Consider the following 24,093-nt stretch of genomic DNA (forward strand, 5'->3'; position numbering starts at 1 on the left):
TTTTTGACATCAGACTGGATGATAAAAGCTTCTCAACTGAATAATAACAGACATTTCCCATATTTATTCTGCGTTTAATTTCCCCCCGAGTATTATTTATATTTGTTACTGTTGCTCCCAGATATTTGAATTTTTCCACCTCTTCAAAGGATAAATTTCCAATTTTTATATTTCCATTTCGTACAATATTCTGGTCACGAGACATAATCATATACTTTGCCTTTTCGGGATTTACTTCCAAACCTATCTCTTTACTTGCTTCAAGTAAAATTCCTGTATTTTCCCTAATCGTTTGTGTATTTTCTCCTAACATATTCACGTCATCCGCACAGACAAGCAGCTGATGTAACCCATTCACTTCCAAACCCTCTCTATTATCCTGAACTTTCCTAATGGCATACTCTAAAGCAAAGTTAAAAAGTAAAGGTGATAGTGCATCTCCTTGCTTTAGCCCACAGTGAATTGGAAACACATCTGACAGAAACTGACCTATAAGGACTCTTCTGTACGTTTCACTGAGACGCATTTTAATTAATCGAACTAGTTTCTTGGGAATACCAAATTCAATAAGAATATCACATAAAATTTCTCTCTTAACCAAGCCATATGCTTTTTTGAAATCTATGAATAACTGATGCACTGTACCCTTATACTCCCATTTTTTCTCCATTATCTGTCGAATACAAAATATCTGATCAATAGTCGATCTATTACGCCTAAAATCTCAATAATTTCATGTACATATGGAGTTAATCTTCTCAAAAGAATATTGGACAAAATTTTGTACGACGTCAACAAAAGTGATGTTGCTCGAAAGTTACTACAGTTAGTCTTGTCCCCCTTCTTAAAGATAGGTACGATTATGGACTCCTTCTCTTGTTCTGGTACAATTTCCTTTTCCCAAATAGCAAGTACAAGCCTATAAATTTCGTTAGATAATACGCTTCCACCCTCTTGTTTTAATTCTGCTGGAATTTGATCGATACCTGGAGACATAATTTTTCTGATTTTCTATCGCAATTTCGACTTCAGACAGTGTGGGTTCGGGTATAATTGGCTTAGCAGTTTGTATTTCAATTTCGTCCCGGTCATTTCTATTTGGCCTATGTATATTTAGTAGTTGCCCAAAATAGTTTTTCAATCTGTTCAGGATTGAATGAGAGTCTGCAAGCAAGCCACCATTCTCATCCTTGATCACGTTTACCCTTGCCTGATATCCATTCTTAAATTCCTTTATGCCCTTATATAAATCTCTAATGTTTTTATTTTTGCTATTTGTTTCTACCTCATTCGGTTTTTCCTTCAAGTAATTTCTCTTTTTATTGCTAAGTGTACGATTTGCTTCCCATCTTTTATTGAAATAATTATCTCTATTCGCCTCAACTGTATCCTGTAAGAATGTCAATTTTGCCTGTTTCCTTCTTTCTACTACCATGCAACAATCTTCATCAAACCACGGTTTCTTTTTCTTAGTTTCATAATAACCTATGCTCTGTTCAGCTGCAATTTTGATTTATCTCGGATATTTTCCCAAGTGCTATTAACATCTAACTTTTCCTCAACTTCGTCGGAACTTGCTAATACGGCAAACCTATTTGAAATTTCGACCTGATAATGTTGATTAGTTTCCTCGTCCTTTAATTTCGGAATATTGAATCTTCTGATATTAACTTGTTGCTCTACTCGCTTGGCTACTGATAGTCTTTCTCTTAGTTCTCCAATTATCAAATAATGGTCAGAATTACAATCTGCCCCCCTGAAAGTTCGAATGTCTACTATACTAGTATGTCTTCTTTTATCTATCTAGATGTGATCTATCTGGTTGTGTGTCAGTCCATCTGGAGAAGTCCAAGTATATTTATGTATATCCTTATGGGAGGATGTTGTACTTTTGACAATTAAATTTTTTGATGTCGCAAAGTTGACTAACCTAACTCCATTATCATTACTAATTACGTGTAGGAGTCATATTATAAGCTGTGCATAAACAGTAAGACATTTCATATTCGCCACCAATGTGATGGAACAGCAAGATATGTGCATTTTCTTTGTATTTCTAATGGTTGCGATTATATTGAGGTATGTGTACATATTGCAGTGCACCCCTCAATTAAGTAGAAATACAGAGACAAAATTGGTATGATCACTTCCTGAGAATGATAGGTGTAGAATTTCCAAAATACTTTTTACCTACACACTAATAGGATTTAAAAGACAAGGATGACCAGTTCCTATTATCAGGGCATTTCTAACTGGCGGCTCAAGGTCAAGCAATGGACTGCATTTGCCACATGTGCTTACCCCAATCTTGGGCCATTCTCCTCAAAGTCAGCTGGGACAGTCGAAATTACCAGTGCTTCAGTTCACAGTTTTCAGTTCAGTGACTCGTGCATGGTTTGTACTTTTGTATGTTTGTACATGACCTTGATCTGCCAGTTCTAAATGCACAGACAATAGATGTAAAAACCAATTCTGAAGTCGGAACAGGCCTGAGAAGCCTAAGCCTTGATGATGATGATGATGATGATGATGATGATGATGATGATGATGATGATGATGATGATGATGATGATGATGATGATGATGATGATGATCTGTTCGAAACAGTCGTGAACAAATACTACAGTTTTGTTTCAGATATCTGGAACAAACACAGTGCAGAGATGTCTACAAAGTACTCCGGGAGCTCACTGTTGTATTTCTGGGGGGGATTTACTTCGTGAAATTCCTTTTCATTTCCCTCGTGTCTTCCATCATGCTAGGTGAATGTCAAAAGCAATATATATCTTGAAAATATTCATGTTTGGGAAACAATTCCATTTGAAACGCATAAAAGAAGAACATTTCGAGAAATTTGCTTGTTTATTGTCATATTGTACATGGAAGCTTGGTTCATGTGTCCAAACGCCATGGAAGCACCATTCAATGACTTATGTTTCTTAAAGCACTGGCAACGTATTATTTTAACAAGGCAATAAATTTTCCATCTGACTTTGAAAAAGTTTTGTGGCTATTTGTGGTACTTGGCTCGTAAGATAGTATCTATTTCTCTTTTCGGTACCCATTTATCCTAGGTAATAAAACTGAAATTGATTGAATGTATGAAGTCTCCTGATCTCGTAGAGAACATCAATAAGAATAAATATATATTGAGTGAATAGAATTTAAGGAAGTAGTGTCACAAGACTTAAGTCAGTTTATTACACCTAGTACCAGAAACTACTTGTTTCAAAATATGAAATCTCATATGTGTTTCTGATGTGAATCCTGGTAAGTGGGAAACAGACACACAATAAAATAAGCTTTCCATATCTTCTAAGAGTTACTAGTAATAAATGAAGTGACAGAACGTGATGTAAAATTAATACAAGAATGCAGCAACATCTTGATCAAGGATGAAGAAGACAAAATTTCCTGTTACAGATGGTAATTGAGTACAGGTCTAAGTTCCAGGACAGTAGGAAGGAAATACTTTTGAACCCCACACCACCCTAGGTAACAAGTTATATATTAATATTGATTCAGTGATGTAGTTTACGGTTCAGTTGAATAGGTTATTTGATTTCAATATTTCTAGCAACATTTGGTAATTGACAGTTTTGTAACGTCACTTACCTTATTAATTCTATTGTTTTAAATTTTAAGACAAATACATGACTTCATATGCAGCCATCAAATGATTGTCTGCCAATTAGAAAAGCACAAAAACAGGAACTTATTTTTTTGACATACTGTAGCTCTCAGAATTATTGAATCACTCAACCTTTTGTAAAATGAGTACCTGTATTTGAAACTTTTTCTGGGTTAACAACCTCGTGTGGCATGATGCTGAGCACTCACGTTCTAGTGCTATAGATGCAGAAACTCTATTTTATACTTCCTGCAGTCTATAAGCTCAGTGGTGTAACATGAAACTATTGTCAGTATATACCTAAATAGGTTAAATGTGAGGGTATTTGTCACTTTGGACTGTATAACTTGTAGTACGACAGCAGTACAATATGATTATTGAACAGACAATTTTAAAAATTTCAAACCAACGCTCGATTATTATAAGGCAAAACAACTGTTTAGTGTCTTGACTGGGCACTGTATACAGTTGATGTAAAAATACATGCACTACAGGAAGGCAGAAAAGAGAAATGTATAAAGAAAGTTTTTTAACACAAATGTGTCATGAGTCCACAGTAATATAAAAGAAACAGTCCACCTTAATATAAAAGAAACATTTGAGAATAAACACCTTCAGATTTTTTTTTTTTTTGTACCCATAGTTTTTCCTGAAGTTGTTAATTTCTTTCTTAATACTTTAATTTCGTATATACTTCTAACAGTTTTATATAGATATTTTCCTTTGTTATAGAATATTTTTATAGTCTTAGGACATTATGTTCTATGGAGGGGATATTTCTGTATTTTGTTATTAGTTCTCTCTCATATTATTTTATATCATGCTGTAATTATGGGACACTTATGATACATTCGTATAGAGAACAAGAAACTATTTGCTGTAGTCAAAGTTGTAATAATTCCATAATTTTATTTATCTCCTAGTTGTATTGTACTGTGAATCCCCTTCAATTGTACAACATATTCTTGTTAGACTACGGTTTCATAACAGTTTTCCATTTTGAATGGATGTCTGAGATGGATCGTAGAAACCTTGACACATTATAATTTGGCTTGAACAGTCAACTGTTTAGACAAGTACTACTGTCGTATTCCAAGTCACGTAGTGTGAACTGACCTTAATGAAGCTCATGCATTGTAATCTCCAAACTCTGTTGTGAGTCCCTTACACTGAACACCAAATTATATTATGCTATCAATTGAGATTTCAGAGAGCTCACATATTAAATGCGTAGTTTCATTTGTCTTTAAACATCTAGAGGCCTAGACCAAAACGGATATACCATATACGCCTGTTTCAAAGTTGAATAGGTGATATTTCACTTCAGAATGTCCAATTAGCAGTCAGTCTTTTTCTGCTTAGCTGAAGACCTGATTGTATTCGGTTCTTTAATTAGACCTTTTCAGTACCTGCAAACTTCAATAACTTTTCAGTATTATTGTGTTTACTAATCATCGAATCCTTCTTAATTGACAGAACTATAAGAAAAATCAAACAGAAGTTCAAGTCTTGTAAATAAATTTCCTCTTCTTTGGTCAATATATTGTCAATTTTATTGCTCTAAATTCCATGTGTTTTGGAATCCATGTCAACTTTACTGATCTCAAAGTACTAGAATGTTGTTGTTTTTGTAGGCATTTTTATAGTTTCTCATATAATCAGCGTAAGGCAAACATTTTTACCAAAAAACTCAATTCCATTGCCTTTATGTTCTTGTGTGTCTTTCTTGGGCTGACTTTTATTTGAAAGCTTTGGTAGCTTATATTACCAGTCATACATGTTGTTAAAAGTATAATAAATTGTGTTATTTTTATTTTCAGAAATTTCTCTAGACCTCAGTGAATTGCAGCTGGAGCTGTTGTCAAGAAATAGAACTTTAGTTAGCACAGTAAAATGTCACTATAATAAATGTCATAATGAATATTTAATTTTATGAAACGTCCATTACTGCTCGAGTAGTTAATCAGTTATCACATAATATAATAATATTAGAATATTGTAACTTTACTTAAGCATTCATGCATGTGTTACAACATTGCATATGAATTCAGAATCTCTTTCATAACAAAGTGAGTCACCTTAAACAGTCTACCAGTCCAAACCAAAAGTAATAGTTAGACAATTACTACACAATATTTGAGTCACAAAGAAATATATTCAGCTTTAAAACATTTTTCATAAGAATTAGCCTCTCTACCCCTAGATTGGATTTGGCACAGCATGGTAATATGTAGCATCTATAACAATACTTACTCATTAGAAAGCTCTCCAGTATATGTACTTAACTATTATTTCATTGTAGGAAAACTCTAGGAGTAGATGAGGCTGGGAAGCGTGAAAGTAAGTTAATGATATATATCCATTAATTGCAGTTTTCATAGCATTCACATTTTTTATTCATATGTAGAATGATCATATTTTTATACCGTAATTTAGAATGCATTGTCTGACAAATTACATAAGAATGCTGTAAAAGGTAGCATTCACATTTCATATTCAGGAACTTTGAGGTTTATTACTTGAGGTAAGACAGTATGTTCCTCTACATCAGTTTTTCGTACTTATTTTTAAAAGAAACATTCTCTCAATTTTGGTGTAACTTTTGAAAGCATGGAGTTAAGAGTTATCTGGGCTAATAGGCTGTGGTCTACTGGCGATGTTACGACCAGATGTTTCATCTACAACTGCAACTGGTTGTCCCTGGCACACTGAAGAAATCACTTCGCCACTGATGATGTCTGTAGACTAAATGTCTGGTCGTAACATCGCCAGTAGACCACAGCCTGTTAGTCTGGATAACTCTGACTCCATTGACGCCGGCCAATCTTGAAAGATCTTGAAAGCACTTTCACTAATAATTTTTCGTTTTCTGGCAGATCCAGGTTTCCTAGAATAACTTTGCATTTCCATGAATCTTTTTACTGCTTCTCTAACCATTGAGTATGATGCACAAATGGCAGCAGCATAATGCAAACTACAACCAATGCCAATAAGGACAATAGCTTTTGCAACTTCGTCTGCTATTAGGAACATTATTGCAATTGAATCTAATGTTGTAATGACGAGATCAACATTCAACAACAACATTCCTCACAACAAACACAGAAGAGAAGCAATACAATATTGAAAAACATGGAAAAATTATAATAATGAAACTCATGCATTTTGAGTCAAAATGGCAATAAATGTATTTTGACCAATCATTTTCAAAGGAAGTGCAAATAAGAAAGGAGTTTCACATCCAGCCACTAGTTAGAAAGTTAAAGAAAACATTTCATCATTCATAACTATACAAGTCCAATGGATAGTGTATTTACATAATTTTAAAATGAACAGTTATTTTTTATTTATTTACTTTTTCTTTTGCCTCCCTGTGTAATAATTAAAGCTTTGTTATAGTAAAAGCAAGCTAGAATTCTTCTACACTGACAAAAAAAATTATGTGTCTCTAGATTATCCTACATAAACATTGGTATGTAGGGGGCATTCGTTATCATAATGCCATATGGGAAATTAGTGATAAAAATTTGAATTGATTGTCTACTGTGATCCAGTAGTAGGATCTGTGATTAGACATACAAAAAAATTGGGGTTTCATATTTAAGAAGTTAAACACTAATAATTGCAAGTAGTGATATACAAAAGTCTCATTATTTGTTTCACAATAAAATCATGTGACGAAAATATGTTCTATATATCTTTATAATAAATATTAACTACTTTGAGAACTGAATGAATTTTGCTATAAAATTATTTCTTAAATATAACTCTTGATTCTGGACATGAAAAAAGTGTGTTGTTGCAGTGATGAAATGGACTTCGTTTGTAACTAATTTTAAGAATGGGAAAACGTTGCTACTTGGATGTGATTAGGTTAGCTGTCCGACTTTATGCAATGTAGAATTGCACAATGAATGCTGAATCTAGATGGTAATGTTTGCAGTTGCTGTTTGCTATTTAATGTATGGTCTCAAGAAATGTCCTCAAAGTTTTCAAAATTAATTTGAAGTGTCATGTTATTTGTGTAAGTTAAACAGTCTGAGATATGGATAGTTCTGATTACATTTGCCAGAGAATATTTAGAAATATATAAAGTAACTTTCATGCAAACGGATTTAAGTAAATGAATAATGTTCATGATCAGCATGCTGTCATGAAATTATTTAGGAGACTTTAAAAGATTTCGGTATTTCGAAAATATATACGTACTTAAATATTGTTCTGTTACCATTTGGCATGCATAGTAACATTTCACAATTAATGTCTTTTAATATATTTTTTCTAGGCTCTTAAAGGGTTTACATTTGCCTTCTTGCTTCCCAGTATAATTCATTAGCAGTTTTACTACTACTTGAAGCTCTGCATAGTTGGAAATATTTTCTGTCCTTGAAGAGTGAATTTTGTTGATTCGAAAGTATCTATTTTATAGTGGCCTGATATTTGATTTAGGTTACCATATATTTTGTTTACAATGTACAACAATAAAAAGTAATATCTACAAAGTAATCACGTGCCATCCAGCTAAATGGTAGATGCCTTGTTGGTATGATTACAGTAGATTTTAAAGTGTTATAAACCCTTTTGTTACTTTTCTGATGTATTATATCAACATGATGGTAATTTTACTGCACTTGCAATTGTAAGGGTTCCTTACAGTATGTGGTGTCTCGATAGACTGTGATTTTATGTACTGGTGCTATTCTTAGTTATATTTCCAGTATTATTGTTCATTTAGGTGCTATTTTTATCTATAAGGAAATGCGTTTATAAATAAGAGTAAAGAAAGAAGGGTAAGACAATGATGAAGTTGAATGTACAGTATGTTAGGACAGGATGGAAACGAACCAAGGCCATTATAATATTTTTCTCTTTAACCTTAACAATCAAGGACTTTGTATGTCGGTCTTTTTGTAGTTCCTTTTCTTGTGCATGTCAGCGTTTTTCTTTCAAATTGACGTCTGTAAAATTCAAAATATTGTATGGTATCATAAGAAGTAAACATCACGTTAGATCAATGTCAATCCATAAACACAAAATGGGGAAGATATAATACTATCGGCTCCATATTCTGCTCTAATAAATACTAGTTCCCCCCCCCCACCCAAGTTATAGTCAAAGTAAATTTCAGAGGAATTTTCCTGTGTTAATTGGAATTAGTCATTAACAACGGTAAATTACCATCATAGTTTCAATTAACACATGAAAGTTCTTTCTATAATAAATTTACCAAATATTTAGTGATAAAAGTGTTAAAAGTTTTTATATAAGTTCTTTATCCTCAATTGCATAAATATTATTTACTAACATTATAGTGTAGTATTAAAAAATAAAATTTACCGTGAAACAGTTTACATCTATATAGACATAATATAGAATCAGAGCTACAGTAATTGTATGCCAATAGGGAAAAGGGAGGTTCATTTGAACACTTTTTCGAAAAACAAGAATAGTCAATGTAATTTTTATTTTTGGAGAAGTTTCTGTTGAAAGTCATTGCTGGGACCATTATTATTCTTGTAGAATTAACATATTTATAAAAGATACAAACATTTTGTAAAATCTGGAGGGTATGTCTATTTTTCAAATCTATCTATATTGGGATACATTTTAACAAGGATGGGGTAGTTTTGAACACTGTTTAGAATCCAAACTCAAGTGTGAGTTCAGACTACAACAACTTTATTTCTGTGTATAACAAACTACTACAAAATATATAACTTAAATAATGTAAACATTTTAATGTGTTTTACTACAGTCAGATCATTTTATCCCATTTTGAAATTAGCGAAGGTCATTGAAAATATAAGAATTCTGACAGTTCACTTTTTCCTTCCTGATGCCATAGAACAGGGCCATTTACAAACTATATCACACAATGGAACTGGCCAAACGACCTTCGTTTTGAAGGAAAATTAATTTTTTCACTTTGACACCAACTTTTTTAAGGAACCTCACAGTGCACTCCAAGACATTTTTTTTTAAAACGTGACCGACACAATGAAGTTCTTGCTTTGTTGTAGAAAACTTCATAAGGAGATGTCTTTATAATTAATATCATCATTATGCACCAGATGAAAGTCTCTGCTGATTCTGATAACTCTATCCTCTTCTTCTGAATAATCGGAGATTTCTGAACTTTAATCAGATTTACTTTAAAAAGTTTTGCTTTGAAGTAGACTCCATAACCTTTGTTGTCACTGTTGTTGCCTTGAGTTTTTTTTTTTTTTTTTTTTTTTGTCAGATTCAATCCGAGATTTTTCCGGGATGTTGGTCAGAATACTTAATCTTTCTTCTTTTTTTTCTTCCATTTGTTCTAGGCCTACCCTTCTTTGAGACAACTTTAGGAAAGGGTCGAACAGATTCAGATGTTATTGACTTTGTTGACTCAGGAACTGATGTTTCAGTCATTGTGATGTCATTAGTGTTATCTAGGTATGGAAAGCTAGTTTCCTTATTACAGTATAAATCACTACTTTCTTCGTGGTAAGTATCTGGAGCATTACATGCACTGCGACTTCCTGACTTGGATGACTTCTATCTGTAACTGCTGGCTGTTCGAAATCCTTGTCATGAAATACAGTGGCAGAAAAGGGCCAGACTCTAGGTTTCTGAAATCCTGGTCTTGGTTTTAAAAGGTTCCATCACTGATTGCAGAGATTGCATATGATGTATCCAGAGAGGAGGAAATGTCAATACATAATAAATCAGTACCATAAAGGTCCCATCACTGACACATCTAGAGATTGCATACAATATGTCCAGTGGGGAGGAAATGTCAGTTGCTCGATACTATTTTTCCTTAGCAAAATTTACAACATAGTGTGCAGTGCATATCATGGTTGTCAAGCAGCAGTAAAATGTTATTATCTTTTTCGCATGCTGTATGATTTGTTTTTACAAACAAAGTACTGTCATCCAACCACTTTGAAGAGAGTTAGCCAATTCGACACTTCTCTCAGGGGCTTCAATCATAAGGGTTTTATTCATATGTGCTCTGGGAAAAATAAATACCGTACTGAAGTGAGAGCATTTCCTGCAGCATTTATAACATCGTAATTAACTGATCTCGTTCAGCAGAGGCAGCTTTCTAATCTACTTTGTTCTCACTGTAGCAACTACATGTGGCATCTGAGCCACTGTAGGGACACCATTTTCATCCAAATTAAAAATACTAGATGCTTCAAACTGTCATTTCCTTAAAGCTACTGCATAGTTTTCTTGGAACATTTTAACATTAGTTTTATTAAAGCTTGTTGCTCAGGAGAGGGTAGTGTTGTCAGGTTTTCAGCCATTCCACTCCAGCAGTACGTTGTCTTTCCATTTCTCAGGACAGCAACGTAATTTTATTGCATAATCAAATAAAAATGAAAGAATGAGCTGGTAATTCAAATCATAATTCATTTTTGAACATTTAATAGTGTAATCTGACATATTTTCTTGCTCAGCAATAAATATTTGATTTTCTGTGTATTTTGTTTGGTACATTATCTCACTGCCTTCGTTTTATCTCTTTAAACGATAAAATAGAGTTGCGTGGTTGATACCATATTGCAGCAGCTTGCTTGACTCCAAAACCTTTCTCTCGAACATCTCTTAGCTTTCTGTATGTCTTCATTAGAATGAGGAAAAACCTTCCTTCTTTTATAATTTCAAACCATTTTCAATCTAAAAATAAAGATAAATTCATTATTAACTAATTTATCATTGAGTCTTTTTTGATCTCAGTTACACACCACACACGGACTGACATTTAATTTCTGTTGCTTTATTTCATGATCAAATGGAAGTGAGAGATGAAATAACTTCACAAATATACAGGATGCACAAATTAATTACTATATATATATATATATATATATATATATATATATATATATATATATATATATAATATTACATACACTGCATTTCAGGGTGCGAAATCGTTGAAAGTTGGTGGGGGAAAAAGAGTTTTTACCATTATGTTACATATAATGGTTTGGGAAGTTACAAGTACATATGGTTTTTAAATACATGCAATGAAAACATTGCCATTTTAAAAGAAAAGTAGATGTTAAAATAAGTCAAATAAATGTAAGCTTACCTTAAAGAAAAATTTTGAGGTGGAACTGCTCCTTCCTCCTTTCCTTTAGCGAGTAAGACTGATCTGCCGAATGATGTCCAGAGGTGACCCATCTATCTGCGATGGTAAAGGCATCCCACAAATTCAGTGGCAGCCCATTAAGTTTAATTGTCATTAGACTGTAAAGTTTTCACCAACAAACGATTTCTTTCGGCAGTTTTGATGCTATGAGCAATGGTGAAACCTCATTCACACGTGGCAGTTGACAGAGTTACTGAACGGACTTTCCGTATTAATTTTTCCAGAATAGGCAAAGCATTTAAGGTTAGAGAGCCTGACTTATACTCTCTCCATTGTGACATAGCAGTGTCACCATCCAAACCAAGCAACTCAGCTGCTTTATTTACTTCAGAATTATCGTACAAACTGCTTTTACCGCTAATTTTATTTTCTTCAGAAACTGAGAAACACTTTATCACTTCATTTGAAGGAAACCTTCTTTCAAGTTAATTTATTAAACCTTGAATTATTTGTCCTCTTATTTTGTCAAACTCTCTGTTTTCACTTTCCTCTTCAGGTGGAAGTTTACAGTATGTTAAGTAATTTTCTTTGCAAAAACTCAAATAAAGATCATCCTTAACACGCATTTCTTTAAGAGTTTGTGTTGCGGAATTAATTTTATTTTCTATTTCACTGTAAGAAACAGACTCTTTTTGCATTGTTGTACTAATTAGGGACAGAACACATGATATATCTAATAAGAAACCCAGCAATAGAATATTTTTTCTCAGTGAAAGCTTTTTATAAAGCCCTGCCAATTTACAACGATCTCTACTTCATAATTCACGGCTTTCAGATTCTAAGTTTAGGAACTGCATGATACAACGAAAATCTTTGAACACTGCCAAAAAAGCATCCTTCTCACTAGAAATCCAACGAATATGAAACAACTTTTTAACTTTCAGACAACCCGTGATGTCTATAGCCGCCACAATGTCTTTAAGTTTTACAGCTGTATGTGGTTTACTGAAAATTTTATAAAGTTCATCTAGCAAGCATTCGAAGTTATGAACAACATTGACGTCACTAAAAGCTTGTTCAGAAACAAAGTCCATCCTATGAGCCATACAATGTACACTAATCAGGTGTGGAGATATGTTTTATCCTAATTCTAGCTTCTTTCTTACCATTAAACACTGCCGCTCCATCTGAACCAAATCCTACAAGCCTTTCTTTAAGCATTTCCACACCTATGCCGTCTTCTGAAAAAGTTTGGATAATTTTTTCTTCAAGGGACTTTGCATCAGCATTTTGCACTGGTACTAGTTTATAGAAACAGCAGCATGCTTTATTTTGTTCGTTCACATACGTAACATATAAAATCAAGTGTTTTCAGAAAATCTATCGGTTGACTCATCCACAGAAATGGAAAAAAAGTTGATTTAAAAAATTAACCAATTTTAAAAGTAATTGTTCAGAAATAAAATTAGTCATTGTTGCTGCGGTCTTATCTGTATGAAGATGTGTTCCCATATCTACGCCATTCGCAATTTGTAGCTGTATAAGTTCTGGATGGTCACGAAAATTCCACTCTCTTTTTGCAGCCACATAAACTGATCGTAACACCTTAACAGTTGCATCTAATTTTTCCTTTTGATTTTTTAAGTATAGCTCACGAGCATTTACTGTACATGTTTCTAGCATCTGCTTTTTGCATATTTTTTCCTGCTGCACACAATCCAAATGAATAAGACTTTTTACATGTTTATATATGACGTCAAGTTTCTTCTTCATATTCTTCTTTGCTATACCGTCTCCTGATCACGGTAAATCACTAGATGAAGTTCTAATTGTTTTACACACTTGCTGAGAATGTTTAACGCAACCACTGCACATCACTAGTCCGTCTTTTTCGTTAGTAGTAGTAAATATTAACCATGGTCGATTTTTCTGCCAAGACCTGTCGCACTGTCACTCTTTGATGACGTAGGTTTACCTTCGTCATGGCTTAAAACTTTATTTTTATCTTCATTAAAAGATAAATACTGCACCTCCGAGATCACTTCATCACTTCTAGTCATTTTACTTTTGTTTTTCCACACATTTTCACTTACCGAATCTTGTAACATCACCGAATTTACTGATGGTATATTAGTATTAACATCACGTTTAAAGAACTGGGTAATTAATCCACTTTTTGTACTCTCATTGCGTTCGTTTTCAGTGTTTGCTCATCTCTTTCAATAGATAGACTGATAACAATCATTTACAGTTTCTTTCACTGCTCATTCCAGCCCAGGCACTTTCCTTTGTAAGCAACAATGAAACGCTTTTCACTGTTGACCACCTTCCTAGCAGATGTTTTTGTAATAAACTAATTATAATCCACAGCCACAAGACGGTGTCATTGTCATCGGCTCATTATAACTCAAAACCTTCCGATAACATCATCGTCTCAAAGCCTTCTGCTTTCTTTGACAATGCCTGGGTTCGATTGACTGGGGCTAGTATATAACATTACCAGAGTGAAGCGAATTCAATATTTTAAATCGATTGTTGCTGATATTTTAATTGATATTCATAAAGTTTAATGCATTATTTGTAGTCATCTAATGAAAAATTATTCGTGAAATGAAAATATTTTTAGTAGTGTATGTTTTGCTGTTTGGCTCATTATAATAAACAGCCCCCTCCCTCGCGGGATATTTTAGTGGAGGGAAATTCTTGGGATAAAATCATTGATGGGGGGGGGATCCTACCCCCCCCCCACCCCCGGGATTTCGCACCCTGCTGCATTTTCTAAATTGAATAACTTTACAAATATACAAGAGGCATAAATTAAGTATACAGTATACATTTCAAACACTGCATTTCCATTTCCACAATTCCATTCAAGAAAGAAATATTTCACACAAAATTGTCAGTTACACATAAACAATTGGGACTATAACTGGCAGATGTCCCTTGGAATGTGTATTACAGAGTACCAATAGGTACCATATCTGATGAGATAAAAAAGCGAGTTTTCGTAAGGTCTGAGGATTGGTGATATCTTAGGTCTGATTTGTTTGGTCTTTCGGTATGCCTCGCATGTATCTGTGCATTTTAGTAGAGAGATAATAGATTTACCTTGGACAATAGCGAAGAAGGGAGTATTTTCGTAAGCTTTGATTATCAAAAATTTACCCTGGACCCGCATAATGCAAAAATGATAGTGTGATGCCACTGGATTATGATTACGTCATCATTATGCGTGTGTGAAAATGTCTGACAAAATCATCAGACAACAGTAGGCCTATATAAGAGAGGCAAGTATTTGGGGTGGGTTGAGCTTTTGCAGTAATCACTTTGTGTCTCACAAGTGGTGTACTACTATTTTAAGTACATTTTCTCTCCCGTGAATGGTATGTAACAGAGATAGAAGTTTCGCTTAATTTATTTAAAAAACAAGGGAACACATGTATTATAGGAGCCATCTTCCTGATTGGCATGAATATTATATTGGTGTCAACAATCGATACAAAATATATAGCCAACCTCTAATTTTTTTTAGTTTATTTACCGACGCTGCATCAACTACTCGGTTATTTAGCGTCGATGGAATTGGTGATAGCGAGATGGTATTTGTGAGATGAGACCAAGGATTTGCCATAGATTACCTGACATTCGCCTTACAGTTGGGGAAAACCTCGAAAAAATCCAACCAGGTAATCAGCTCAAACGGGAATCGAACCCACACCTGAGCACAACTCTGGATCAGCAGGCAAGCACCTGAATCGACTGAGCTACACTAAATTCACTGACAGTTTTTGTAACAACGTCATGTTGTATTATTGATCCAGGGAATATTCTTCTTTTACGAGTAAAAATACGAGTGTTTCGTAAAAGACGAGTATTTTTCCTGGACCAGAAATACAGTAGGAGAAATATAAAAATTATATTATTCAATTTCGTTATTTTGGTAGCATTTACATCTTATTGATTACCTAGTAGAAATGCAAACTTCCTCTGACCTTTTTTGTGCATGATGGTGATGCCAGTGATGGGTACCCCTATAATACATCTGTTGCTAAACGAGCTACATATAACCACTTTGGGCACATTTCAACAAATATTCAACTGTATCCCATGTTTGGTGTTCAAATATCCTCTCAAAGGAAGTTGATTATTTTCTCAATGAAGGAAAAAAGACATGAAACATATACCAATATAGAGATTAAAGATTGAACTTACCTTTGTGGTATGAATTATAATCTTCTGAGATGACAGAATTTTTGTGAATTTTTGTATCAGCTTCGAAAGAAAAGCAAAATAAATTATAATTCAAGCACTAAATGAACTAACAGCCTACTGTGTGCATAATAGGCAATACATGGCAATATTGGAAATTAGAAGTATGGTGTTTCTTGTATAGCGAACATAATAAAACAAAAATACCTCTAAAACTTGAAAGATGGTCAATAAAACAGAGCTGTTCAAATGTAGCCCCTTCTCCCATACATAATTTTATCCATCTTGAATCTTGCGTACACTACTTTTAACACTTAAATACAAATGATTGATAAAATGGCAAACTTACTAGTATTAATTATATATAATTAACAAACAATGGCAAACTTACTAGCGTTAATTATATATAATTAACACGAGTAAGTTTGCCATTTTATCAATCATTCATAATTTTATGTAGAACATTTTTAATAAAATGCAACTGTCACCCCCCATTAATACCAAATGATTCTCAGAGCTGTTCGTAACTATCATGTGTTTAAATAATTTGTATGTATATTTACTTTCTGAATATATGAAGCAGGCTACTAGAAAAAATAATGTGATTTTTAGTTGAAATTTTGTAATTTTTTTATTTATGTTTGATGCAAGTGAACATTTCATATTTATTGATTATTGTTTTTAACTAGGTATACAAATCCCAAAAAAATTATGTCAGTTACAGGAGGATGTCTTTTGACAATTTTATCCTAGTATAGGCGTAAGATACTTTTATTTAATTTATGACAGATTCAATCCATGAACTATTAATATGTATCTTTATTATAGTGGCATTTTACTATTTTCTTTTGTTTCATATACAGATTATTGACTGTGTAATGACAAAAGTAGAGCAGGGAGCAATCTAAATTTTTAGTTTCTTTTTCTTCAAATAAATTGTTGTTAATCATTACAGTAAATGAAAAATTCTTCAAATCATAAATTTATTAATCACGAAAAAAAAGTGAGAAGTTACAAAGTAAACTAATGAAGTATTATTATATTGTTACAGTATTTGTTTGTTCTGGATTGGAGATTTAATAATTTACATAAGATCTGAGTAGGCCTATATAAAAGCTGACCTATATATATATATATATATATATATATATATATATATATATATAATACATACATACATACATACATACATACATACATACATACATACATACATACATACATACATACATACATACAGGTTGTTTCCGAGGTGGTGTTACAAACTTTCAGGGATGATGGCGAAGGGCACATGTATCAATTTGAGATAAGGAACCATGATCTGGAAATGACTGAGTCGAAAGTTATAAGCAAAAATAGTTGTGTAAAACTGGAATTGTAATTTGGCAACACGTGCCCTCCTTCCCTTAACCTTTGAAACAGTAGTGGAAAAATGGTATGGGCCAGATGTCTCCTACGTGGGTACTTGACCCAATACAATCTGTGAGCTTGTCTACTGTTCCCATTGGCTCATTGTATTCGAAAATCAGGTCTGCTTATTCCGCTCTCGTGTTCCTTCATTTCACTAGGACTGATCGACTGGACACTGCAACTTGTACACATACACTGCTGTCTACAGACGTAAATATCAGGACCGACCATGTCCTTTACACATTACGCTATCTGCATTGCTTTAGTGTAATTTCCTGTCCCCACCCCTCAGACAGCGCACTGAATGGAATACTGTAAGTAGACAACGTAAACAATGTCAGATGAATATAGTATGTGTAAGATGTACAGATAAATACACATAAATAAGGTGTACAGAGGAATAAAATTATTTCATTTCCACATAACTATTTTTGCTTGTAACTTTCGACTCGGTCATTTCCGGACCAGGGTTCCTTATCTCAAATTGATACATGTGCCCTTCGCCATCATCCCTGAAAGTTTGTAACACCACCTCGGAAACACCCTGTGTATATATATATATATATATATATATGTATAACTGTTACCAGTTAGATAGGTCTACTCATGGAATGGGCAAATGCATTGATTTTAATGCTAAAAAAGGAAAAATGGTAAAATTGTAATGGTACAATAGACAGGCAACACGATATCTAGCGACAAAATCTTGAAACACTCATCATTACCTGGTCTACAGATGTTGCATTATATCTTTCTCTGTCAATGAGTGACCATTAATTTCAAGTGACTTATTTTGGTCGTGAGCATCAGAATATTAAAAAGCATTACAACCTTTTGCTATCCATTTTCCCCCTCACCACAAACTGTGACATTGCACAGAGGCAGAGATATAACAGGAGGTATTTATGTAACACCAACCCTCCACATACACAAGAGTTAACATCTGGTTAAAAGTAATGAAGGAATATGAATATGATAAAATTATTTCAAGTATTGCCTCTTGATACTGTGATATTAGCTTATTCTGTATTGACATTTAAATACTCGTTCGCTCTCTTTTTTTCATGGCTGTCATAGCCTTTAAAATCTACTATAGTATAATGAAGATGATATTTTGGGAATACGAGTAGTATTTTATTTATGAAATAAGTACTTGCGCCTATTTTTGTTAAATACCTTCGTAACCTCTTAATTTTGTCCTGCTGATAGAAGTTTTTATTAGTGGCATTTTCTTACTCAAAGGTTAAGAACAAGAAACTTATGTTTTATTTGCAGTTTTTCCAGTGTATATGAAAATCAAAGAGAATCAGTAATTTAAATAATTCGAAGAACAAGATTGTCGGATTCAAATGAATTTATGATTTGGAGAACTTCTTAGCTGAAATGTTTATTTTAATTGCTTTGAGAAAGTTTTTATTTTTGAGAAATTACCTCTGCTTAAAAGTTTCCATTGGAATTAAATGTATTAAAACAAAGAATATTAATGTTACACGCAGATGATTTTATGAAATTGGCAGATCGTAATATTAATGAAATACAGTAGAAAATTCAGCTTATATCTGAATAGTATGCTTGTTTTTTGTAATCCCAGTACTAAATCCGTTGAAGTAATTTGAAAACAGCATTTTAACTTTTGGATAAGCAGTGAGATCTATACATAATGTGCATTCATCTTCAGCAAAATTAACAAATTTTTGCATTAAAAACTTGTAACTTTAGGCTAATGAAGGTAGAAATATTCATCTTTCAAAGATAGTCTTAGTTGAAACAGATGTTCAAGCATGAATCTTAGTAGTGATTTCAACACAGTTTTAGGAGTGTTACTGTTTGATAAAGGATGCTAACCTGTTACTCTTTCAGAGTTTAATGGATGTGAAGATCATAAGTTAAATTATTTTTATGAATCTGAGACGGAAATGTTCTACTTGTTGCAAACCTTAATAGAAATTTGTATTTTTCAGTCCAATAAAGTATTTGTATTTTTAGTTACAGTTTGTTGCTTTTCGTCATCAATCCTTTAATCATTTCTATTGTCAACCATATTCTTTTGAAATCCATTGAGACTTCTACTTAATGAATTCTTTGTTTTAGGCCTAATAATGTGACTAGAACATGATTTTTGTTAATGCACTGCTATATAAAGATATCTAAGTTTTGTTAATCAGTAAGTATGGTGAGGCGACTTTGGCCCTTTTTTAAAATGCTGTTGCATATTTTTAGATTTATTAAGAATTTATAAATAGATTAAACCATTATTTTGGGCCAAAACGCCATCAGAGTTGGTGTTACTTCGCGCATCACTTATTACATGAACAAAAAAGATGCTAAAAATGCAGAATGTGGCTCAAATTATCAAATCAAACGTACAGATTGCAAGTCTACAGATCAGAAAAGATTTCAGTTTCGTTTATACAGGATGAAGAAAAAATGGCGCACTCGGACTTCACCACGTAATTCTTCAGCACATATCAAAACTGAAATACAGGGTTTATCACGTACAATTGCCTGCCCACATCTCCCACGACACATCTTCTGCATACACCTAGCACAGTTGCTGCGTCACGGCCCGGCTTGTCTCCCCTGAGTTGTGTGTAAACTAAGAAGTAATGTGATTAGATTAAGCTTACCTTTATTTACAGAAGATGCTCAAAATGATGTTCCTCTGCTGCTAGAGAAGCCTGGCACCTTTTGAACACGTTATTAAACACTTAACGAATTTCTGCTGCCGAAATTTAAATCAATCCGAATACTTTCTTGTAATTCTTCAGTTGTTAATTGCATACACCTTTCCTTTTAACATCCCTCAAAAGATATAAATCACACGGATTGAGATCTGGGGAATGAGGAGGCCAATCAAGTATCCTGTCATCAAAAACACCTTGCAATTCTTCCTTAGACTGATTGGTGGTGTGTGCTGTTGCATTATCTTGCGTGAAATAAACATGGATCCTTTCACACTTGAAATACGGGTCTTAAGTGGTTCCCGCATAACGACAATTCTGCCGTTCAGAGCGCTGTTCGGTTCTAGATATTTGTAGCAGAACACTTAAATGACATTGACATTTGGGACATTTAAAGGACTCACCATTACTTATTAAATGTTTTGTACAATATTTTATGGTCAATAGACGTAATATCAAAACTTCTGCGTCTCAATTATATTAAAATAAATGGCTGTCATTCTTGATATTAAAAGATATTACACATAAACTCAGGCACTACCTTCCTGTTCAGTTCATATACCATACCTTTTCGGAAGTAATGAAAGAAATTTTATACATTTTACATGAACACTGTAGTTTACTCTTTTCAGGTGTTTACTTATTTATAATAATAATAATAATAATAATAATAATAATAATTATTATTATTATTATTATTATTATTATTATTATTATTAAGTTCCAGGGAATTAAGGTACTGTATTATCTTCCATTTTTTTTTTTTTTTAATATATATTGACGTTGAAGTGTTATGATTTTTACTAATGGAAACTGCAGTCACAATGCATGATAAGTACAATAATTGTGCGATTTTTCTTGCACATCTTGTAGCGGTGAAATAAATATCTAATAGGCCTGCTGATTAATCTGTAATGGATAGTAATAGCAAATGCTATAATAGTTTAGTGTTTGTAAAACAGTTTTTAAGTTAGAATTAAATTAAATCAGAAAGTTAGTCTGCAATAATTGATTAGAATTCCGCATTTGACGATTTCCCAAAACATAAACAAAATTTCAGGATTCTCAGGGACTTTTTTTTTTGTCGCTCATAGGCAAATGTGCATCTGCTCTCCTTGATCTCCATTTCTCTTTTACTGATGTCTGTATCTCGCTCCCCTGAGGTGTTTTTTGTCTTCACTCATGACATGTCAATTTAATGAAAGCATAAAGAAAAATCTTCGGTACACTATACGGAGATAGTTATACCTTATCACAACGAATAATTGTTTTTTTTTTAGTTTTTTTTATTCAGTGCAGTGGCACTTGACTAGAGTCATTGGCCGTACAATGGCGATAAAAACTAAAAGGAAAGAAAACGAAATAAAGTGAACAATGTCCAAGTGAAACTATGAAGGAGTGGATGTCAGCACTGCTGCATTCTTTCTCTGGCCTCCCAGTACCTATCCATGAAGCTGACAGATGAAAGTGCTGGACAAGTCTTAATGTGGTTTAAGTCCATGGTGTCGGAACATCCACAAAGCATGCAGTGGGGGCTGGATAATACACCCAGGCGGTGGAGGTGATTAGCCAGACAGTTATGACCTACTGCGGTGCGGAATGTCGCAACAGCTTCTCTTCTGGGCCATTTGGGGAGAGTGGAGTTTAGTGCGTCCTTCCAGTGTTTATCTTTAATTTGGTCCTCCAAACTCTTACGGAAACATTGTCTCACTCGACTGCTTATATTTGTAGATGCTCTATGGAATGGCAGCATGTTAGAATATGAAAGGGGGATAGTTGTTCCTTTCTTTGCTAGAAAGTCTGCTGCTTCATTCCCGGATTCCCGGCAATACCGCAGTGAGAAGGTATCCATTGCAGATGTACAAATTTATTTAGTTTCTTGATGTCTTCTCTGCATTGTTTAATGTCATCATTAGCTGGTTGTAGTAAGTAGTTTCCAATTGCAGATGTCGCTGCTTTTGAGTCACTGAGGAGGACAATGTTTGGAAATGGGAAGGACCTGCACAACAGTTGTTTCACAGCAGTACATATGGCTCTTACTTCTCCATCAAAAGGTGAATGGTTGTTGCCTAGAGTGAGATAGGTAGAGAACAGTTGGCAATGAATTCTGGCTCCAGTGGGCCCGTGTTTTTCTATTTGGGAGCCGTCATTGTACACATGTAGCCATTTGTCTTGTGGGTAGCGGATTTGTAATGTTTCTAAGGCAGAAAGACGGAGTACTTCACTACATTCGTCCTGTTTATTTTCTATTGCAATAAGATCTAGTGCATAGTCAATATGATATAACGCAAGTGGGTTGGTTGGTAGTATCAAATGCTGGGGTTTCCAGGATAGATCCAGATTATGCCTTTCAGTGATGACTTTTTGCAGGAAACCCTCTTGGGTATTTAATCTGTGGTTGGTGTGTGAGGAGCAAGGGGAGTATTCAATATCAGACAAACCAGTGAGTTTTTCATGAAGTTTTAACACTGATTGTCTTATTTCTGATTTGATGTTCATGTTATTGGTATGTAGCAATAGTGAGTTTATTGGTATTGATTTTACAGTACCAGTAATCAGTCTCATGGCTTGATTTTGGACACAGTCTAGCTTACTGATTGTCTGATCAGATGCAGTTATAAGGGCACCACAGCAATATATCATGATTGGTTTCACATATGTCTTATAAGTAAGCTGATGTAACCCATTCAATTCAAAACCCTCTCTGTTATCCTGAACTTTCCTAATGGCATAATCTAGAGCAAAGTTAAAAAGTAATGTTGATAGTGCACCTCCTTGCTTTAGCCCGCAGTGAATTGGAAAAGCATCAGATAGAAACTGACCTATATGGACTCTGCTGTACATTTCACTGATACACATTTTAACAATAATAATAATGGTTTAATTAGACCGCAAAACTCTTGCCATCATAAAAGACACACTGACAAATACAGTCTAAAGTTAAGTTTATAGGGGAAATTTCAGAAACTTTCAAATTAAAACAGAAGTAAGAGAAGGATATGGACTCTCTCTATTACTTTTCAACAATGTCCTTAAGAGTGGCATAAACAAAAGCAATCCTCAAAATTAATCAACCAGTCACATTAGGTAGAGGAAAATTAAAGATGGACTGCCTAGCATTTGCAGACAACTTAGCAATTTTACCTCATGACATCATAACAGCTCAAAAAGAGATTGAACTGTTAAAAGAAAAAAAAAATCGCGGAGAAAATCGGTCTCCAGATATCCTTCGAAAAAACAGAATATGTTACCAGGAAGCACCAAAGTATATGGAAACTAAATATGGTAAAATTAAACGAGTCCCACAATGTAAATACCTTGGTGAAATGATTAGGAAAATGGAGTTGAGACAAAAGTAAACGAAATTAGATGCCAAAAAAATGGAGACAGCATTTCGGCTCACTGAAAATATTTACAATAAAAAGTGCATATCCAAACAGACAAAATTAAGACAATATAAACACGTCATTAAACCAAATTGTCTCTATGGAGCAGAATTAATTTTGAATAGAAAAAAGAATGAAAATCTTAAGGAAGATTTTAAGCCCAAAAGTCATAGGTAAACAATACAGGCTGGAAAGTAAACAAGAACAAGAAACACAGACATTCATAGTGACATTAGAAAAAAAAAGGTTAAAATTTTATGGAGATATCAAAAGAATGAACCTCGACAGATTCACAAAACAAATAGTTGAATTTTATGAATGTAAGCATAAAGCACAAACAGATACTATCAAATGAATGGCCGAATTAAAAAATGACATAAAATGGCAAGTTGACAAAGAGGAAAAACCGACGAAAAAGACTGGAACAACGTGGGCTGAAGAGAGAAAAGAAGCCCACAGCCAAAGAATGAGAGAACTATGGGCAAAGAAACGCCTCTAAGTTCTTTGCGTAGTGCTAAAAGGGCTTATTCTTAACTAAAATAGTAATATTAGTAGTAGTAATAATAATACGACAAATTATTGGGTGGTCTTAGGCCCATTTAAGTTTGCGCCACTGTACTGTATATACTCGTAATATCATACCGTAATAATATTTGATTTGGCTTGGAGGATGAGGGGAGTACGTTACACTTA

The 24,093-nt window shown here is 33.7% G+C and overlaps 1 protein-coding gene across 3 annotated transcripts in view; it reads left to right on the top strand.

Annotated features, from left to right (window-relative positions):
• Window positions 1–8,727, top strand: part of LOC138706106 (serine/threonine-protein phosphatase 4 regulatory subunit 4-like) — a 150,371-nt gene extending 141,644 nt beyond the window's left edge. For 2 of the 3 annotated variants that reach the window (XM_069835072.1, XM_069835075.1), the window contains one exon: window positions 5,452–5,617. In XM_069835072.1, coding sequence (XP_069691173.1) covers window positions 5,452–5,473 — 22 coding nt within the window. In that variant the 3' untranslated portion in view covers window positions 5,474–5,617. Of the gene's footprint in view, window positions 1–5,451 lie in introns of all 3 variants that reach the window. The other variant, XM_069835074.1, reaches the window with a different exon arrangement.
• The last annotated feature ends 15,366 nt before the right edge of the window (window positions 8,728–24,093 follow it).

The sequence above is a fragment of the Periplaneta americana genome, chromosome 9 (genome assembly GCF_040183065.1).
Source record: "Periplaneta americana isolate PAMFEO1 chromosome 9, P.americana_PAMFEO1_priV1, whole genome shotgun sequence".
NCBI classification, from domain to species: Eukaryota; Metazoa; Arthropoda; class Insecta; order Blattodea; family Blattidae; genus Periplaneta; species Periplaneta americana.